This window comes from Pelmatolapia mariae, linkage group LG14 (genome assembly GCF_036321145.2).
Source record: "Pelmatolapia mariae isolate MD_Pm_ZW linkage group LG14, Pm_UMD_F_2, whole genome shotgun sequence".
Lineage (NCBI taxonomy): Eukaryota > Metazoa > Chordata > Actinopteri > Cichliformes > Cichlidae > Pelmatolapia > Pelmatolapia mariae.
In genome coordinates, this window is record NC_086239.1 from 11,441,984 (window position 1) to 11,448,202 (window position 6,219).

At 41.8% G+C, this 6,219-nt stretch overlaps 1 protein-coding gene across 1 annotated transcript in view; it reads right to left on the minus strand.

The window, feature by feature from the left end:
- rap1gap2a (RAP1 GTPase activating protein 2a) overlaps positions 1 to 1,988 on the minus strand; it is a 94,492-nt gene extending 92,504 nt beyond the window's left edge. The window contains exon 1 of the mRNA XM_063492788.1: positions 1,878 to 1,988. Coding sequence (XP_063348858.1) covers positions 1,878 to 1,918 — 41 coding nt within the window. The 5' untranslated portion in view covers positions 1,919 to 1,988. The remainder of the gene's footprint in view (positions 1 to 1,877) is intronic.
- Positions 1,989 to 6,219: the final 4,231 nt, after the last annotated feature.

Below are 6,219 nucleotides of genomic sequence, written 5' to 3' on the forward strand. Positions count from 1 at the left end.
GCCCAAATCTTCATACAGTAACTGTAGATTTGGGCCATCCATCCATCCATCCATCCATCCATCCATCCATCCATCCATCCATCCATCCATCCATCCATCCATCCATCCATCGTCTTAACTGTTTATCCAGCCAGAGGACCTGGGGGTATGAATCTTGGCCACCCAACTTGAATCAGAAGGTAGTACACTAAATGAGTAAAGATTAAAGTGTACATAGAAGTAGAACTGTAATCATTAAATAAACAAAAATATGAAGAAATAAAATATTTGCTGCTTTTCTCTTCTGTGTTTTAAAAAAAATAAGGTTTGGATTACTGTTTGGCCAAAGCAACACTGTGACGGTGTCACTGCTGCCAAAGCGTCTTTCAGCTGTTCCCTTATTCACAAGGGGTCCCCACAGCAGATGGATCCACACATTTGGTTTGGCAGATTTTTTTTTTTTTTTTTACACCAGACGCCTTTCCCGACAAAACCATAGCAGGGATTTGTGCCTTCTCGAACCAAGGAGCTTTTGTGTGTTGGGCACTGGTGTCTCTGCTTTCACCCAGGGATGTGAAATTAAAAAAAAAAGATTTTTTAAAAGACATAACCATCAGCAGCAAAACACCATGGAAAAAAAACCCTCATCTACTGTAAGTCCACATCTGACACATTCAACTGCCATAACTTTTTTTTAAATTCCCAGAGTGCCATCATGGTGATAGCGAAATCTAGCTGGCTGGTACCAGAAGACCCCCCCCACCCCCTCCATCTGAACAGCACGCAAAAGGCACATAATATCTTGCACCTCACAAAGTATCCTGCAGGAACAACAGAAATGCGTCACATTTCTTCATCAGATGATGCTTGCATATCTACTCCTTCCTTACTATTACAGCACAATGGAAACCCTCTGTGCTTGTGAGATGTCTTGAAAGGTGTTGAGAGCCTAATGTTATAATATATTATCTTAGGGACAAAGAGTAATGGTTTTAATATTATTATTGCATTTCTCCTTTAGCACTGCATTCAGCAGGGATCACATTTCCATATTGCACTCACACACATACACTGTGATGTATATACACATGAGCACAAATGAGTTCCCACCAGCACATTGTTGGAAAAGTCATGAGTACATTAAGACTCGTACCTGTTGACTGACAAACAGGTCAGAAAGTAACATCTCAGAAATGATTCAGGTGCTCCTATTTTCCTCTTCTTCTACTCAAAAAGATCAAACATGTTTGTTTTTTGAGTGTTTGAATGGCTGAGCGTCTATCGCTTGCCTTGGATTTCCTCCTGTGGCATGAATGTTGGTGAGATGAATTTATGAAAATATTAAGAAGCACTGTTCTTGTCCACCCACTCACATATGCAGAACTTCATGCCCCCACTCACCATCCCCCAAACACGCACACACACACACACACGCGTAAACACAACATGGTGTCATAAACCGCCAGAGAGTGCACCACCATAAAAAGACATTGCAGCACTGTTGCTGCATTGGAGGGAAGAATATCTGCGTGCCATCAGATTTCCAGAGGCTCTTTCTCAGCAGACTCCCTGCACGCATGCAGACAACAACATACTCCCAAGTTTAAGAAGACATAAAAAAGAGCACAAATAAATGAATATAAAAGGAAGTACGATCACTTCCCTTTGCTGTGTGTGTGTATGCAGATCACAAGTGCCAGACCTAACCTAAAAACAAACAAAAAGCCTGTTACTCCAGCTGATGAGTTCTCACACAAATCAGCACACACACAAACACAAACACTCACACACTAATGCTCTTCCCATCAGGCATTTGGCTCTCAGTTAGCAGTTGTCAGCAGCCAACAACAGCAGCAGTAACATCTCAGCTCCAGAAGAGACGAGGGTGAAAGCCTTACCTCGGCTCCCCTGCAGATCCTTTACAAGCTGGACTGAACATCTCGCAGTCAGTGGACGGTGCAGCATTAGCAGGAGACCGGTGGACCAGAGGAGAGGTTGAGTGTATGTGTGTGTGTGCATATGTGAGAGAGAAAGGGAGACAAGGAGAGAGAGAGAGAGAAGGGGAGGGTAAGGGGAGAGCGCATATAGGGAGCGGGCGCAGCGATAAAGGGTAGGGCAGAATTATGTGATGAGAGACAGCGACAGTGAGTGTAAGAATGGGAAACAGCGTTACCATGGAGAGGACTACACCCAATCTCCTCCAATCTTATTAAGAAAAGGTACAAAAAATAAATAAATAAACAAAAAGGACAAAAGAGAAACTCGAGCTGAAAATAAAAAAGAAGGCAAATGTTTGTTTTGGCAAAGGCAGGAAGGACGGACCACAGGATCACAGAAATAGTTGTTGGAAAAGGATATGAATGAGGAAGGAGCACAGGATGGAGGGGTGAGAGGTAGGCCTGGGGCAAGGTAAGCTCTTTACTCATCGGTAGTGGCAGCAGGAGCAGAAATGCACAGGTCACAAACAGACACATGATGTACAGTTTATAAAATACAATCACATGCTTTTTACATTTAAAAAAACCTTTATTATTGAATTATTGATTAAATGTGTCTGTTTTTCTGATACGACTGTTCTGGCCCATAATTTTATTATATTTACAGTATATTAAAATCAAGCTCATAACAATTAAAGTTGATATGTAGGCTTAAGCTCTATATTGTCATTCCAGGACTGAATTAGTAGCTTGGAATTACTTAAATAAAATAAAATAGATAAATAAATCCTAGGCCTAAAGAGCCTTGATTAACCTCCTTCATTTTCAAGGCTTCCCTCTTTTAAAGGCTTGGTTTCTATACAGGGAAATCCAAGCTTACATCAGCTCCGCACATGAGGAGAAAAACTTTTAAAAACAAAGTTGTTCGCACATGGGGATTACAGTTACATATGCTGACCTCATTATTTGTAACTTAAACAAAAAATGTCTTTTATGGTCTGATTTTAAGGCCTGACTTGATCTGATTTAATAAATAGTATAAAGATAACAGTTATCATTAGCTGGGAAATAGCTGCTTTTTGTTCTCTATATCAATATTTAGGAACCTGTGGGCCTCTTCCATCAAATAGCTGCCACACTGAAATTGTTTTGAAACACAAAAACAGTTAATTGCTCTTTAGTGAGAGAGGGCTAATCTTTGCTGTTACCAGAGCAGCTGGTAAGTTGTCACAGGGTGTTGCTTTGTGAAAATGGTTGCAAACAGGGTGCAACTGCAGTTGCTTTGGTTGCTAGCAGATTTCCATGGTTGCGTATAGTTTGCGATTTGTCTGCAAGCCCTCATTAGAATCTGAGGGATAGCAAAACTTGCAAAAGTGAGATGCAAACTGGAAATGGAGACTGGTCGCTTTCAAAGTAAAAGTTGTGCCTCTGTTCGGCAATCAACACATTTCAAAAATCGCAATTTTTACTTTAAAGGCGAAAGGGTCATACTTTTAACAGCTTTGCTACCACTCAGAGCAGCAGGTGACTGTTTGCTGGGTTTGAAAGGACAAGATGGGTTGATTTCTCTACATAAAAAGGCAAAGCAATACAATTCACCTGATTTAAAGTCTAAGGAGCTTGGAAAGAAAAGCGTCTGGACTTCTTAAAGTTGCTTGAAGACGTTTCACCTCTCATCCGAGAAGCTTCTTCAGTTCTAAGGTCAAATGGCCGAGAGTCCCAGATTTAAACCCAGTGGGAGTATCCCCCCAAAGAGGGACAAAGGACCCCCTGGTGATCCTCTAATCACATGAGCCAAGGTGTGAAAGCGGGTGTGGGACCTAATCAGCCAGGGTTTCGGGTGAGCTCATTGTTAAACCTGGCCCCACCCTATCATGTGAATTCTGACCTCAGGAATTCACATGATAGGGTGGGGCCAGGTTTAACAACTACGATGACCTGGATGACTGAGAACCTTCACAGACACCTGATTTAAACAAATTCTCTCTGAATGCGAGTATGGTTCAAGTTTAATTAGTATAATTAATTATGTTTGGTTTCCTAGCTAATGCTAAAGTCTGGCTACCACATGATTGACTAGTGGACACATTGTGCGTGTGCTCAGTCACATCTGTCCCTCACTTTGGCTTTACAAACCAACATGGCAATAGAAAAAATGCTAAGATAGGATTTACATTTTTTTTAAAAGGGACGTCACAAACCAGGGAGTGTCGGGCTGATGTCAATGATTCTCACACGGTCTATGAGTGCACTGAGCTGACATTTTTACATTAAACACTTACTTTCGATTTCGAACATATGGTTACTGTTTCCGTGAATAAAACTCTTACACAGGCGCGCACTAAAAGGGTTTAAAGGAAAGGTCATCGATTTAGAAGTGTGACACACATTTGAACTCCAATAGACACAGAAATCCAACAACCTACCAACACCAGGGGATCATGGGTGTCAGTTATTCAGTAAAGTTGATCCCCTGCTGAAGTACAAAGGCTGTCAAATCAATCTCAAACACACACAAACCTTCTGCACACACAGCATGGTTTGTGATTGATGTGCAGCTCAGAGGCCACAGTGTTCGACTGATGGCCCTAAACAAAAAAACAAAAAAACTAACCACACACTGGTCTCTCTAAACTATTTCTTATTGATCTGGTTTCCTGCCTGCAGCTCTACTGACACACGAACACCCAGCAGTCCTACAGAGAAAGAAACCAAATAGGGAGAACGAAGGATTGAAATTGGTTTAATTAAATTCACCCCCGCATCTCCCCCCAATGGAAAGACTGAAGCAGACACAAGTGAGCCTACAGGTGCATCCGAAGTCACTGTGCTCCCCTATTACCCACCACACACATACATAAAGACATATCCCACCTATCATTTGTTGTGTTTGTCGTCTCCCCCTTTAATCTCCAGGCAGTTTAATGCTTGCGGATCCTTTGTCAGTTCTAATTGGTCCTGCTCGTTGGGGTTGCCTTGGAAACCAGTTTAGAAAGTGTTGGCTGGAGGTCTGCCAAAGGTTGTGATAAGATTAGCTGTAATGACCCACTGTAACCAACACTGTGCACGTCATGCAAACAGAAAGTAGTTGCAGTGATGCTGTTTGTTCCTTTTTTTTTTAAAAAAATGGTGGGAAATATAAACAAACTAATTTCAGCTCTCTTAAGTTTAACATGGAACATGACGTTACTGAACAGGTAGGGCATGGTTCTCTTTACTGCCATTAATTATCCATTACATACATGGATGAGGGAAAATTTTCTGTGATGGAAGATGGAAGAGCTTTGGCTGCTGTTGGTGTATGACAGCGGGTATCAGTGTTGCATGCTGCCTGCCACAGTAACAAGACCCCCCACCCCCAAAGGCCTAAACCTGTCTTTGTGAGCTTTGCTAACAAGCAAAATGTCTGAGTCTTGTCAGGGTGAGCTTATGGCACATGCCAGGAGCTTCTTGTCCAATTATATAGTCAGACATATATATACTGCTGACACGCTCTCTGTCTTTGTCTCTCTGAGACACGTGACCCCCAACCATGTGACTTTAACTTGCCTGCCAGTGCCAGTTTGAACATGTGACAATCATGGAACAAGTGAATATGATTACAGTCACACAGTCGATGACCATCAGCCACTTGTTAGAAGAAAAATTAGTATTACCTGACAGCAGGCAATAGTGCAATAATACTACAACAGCAGCCAAAGCTTTTACAGCTTATCTCACAGGTTGCAAGTGGAAGCTGATAGCTCTTGCTCAATGTAACCACTTGATTTAAATTAATTCGTCCTTTATAACAAAAACAGAAAATGATTGCTAAAGCCCCAGTCACACAGGTCCAGAGACCTGTGACTAACCACTGCCCTTTGTGATTGCTTATTTACCGCTAGCATATTGGGGCGAGTAGTTTAAACTAAAGTGGAAAACTCATCTGCAAACACTGGCCAGCTGCTCTCCAAACTGTAGTGCAAATGTAAAAGGAGCAACACAAACTGAAGTTGAGATCTTTGGCCTTCAAAGTAAGAGTTGCACCTTGTTAAACATGTTGGCTGCACGGCTGAGGTATAACTTGTTTTTGAAAGCGTCACACTTTTTGAAGCTGTACGACCACTGGGCTACTATTTTGGGACAATTTGTGCAAAAAACTAGAGGAAACTGTGATGATCTGCTTGCAATCAAAACAATCACAGCGGGTTCTTTACCTCTGGTTTACCCCAGCAGCCTTCAGCAACACACATTTTTCCGTAGCCCATCCAATATGGTGCATTTATATTTTATTTTAATCTGTTGAAACATGTTAAGCAAATGG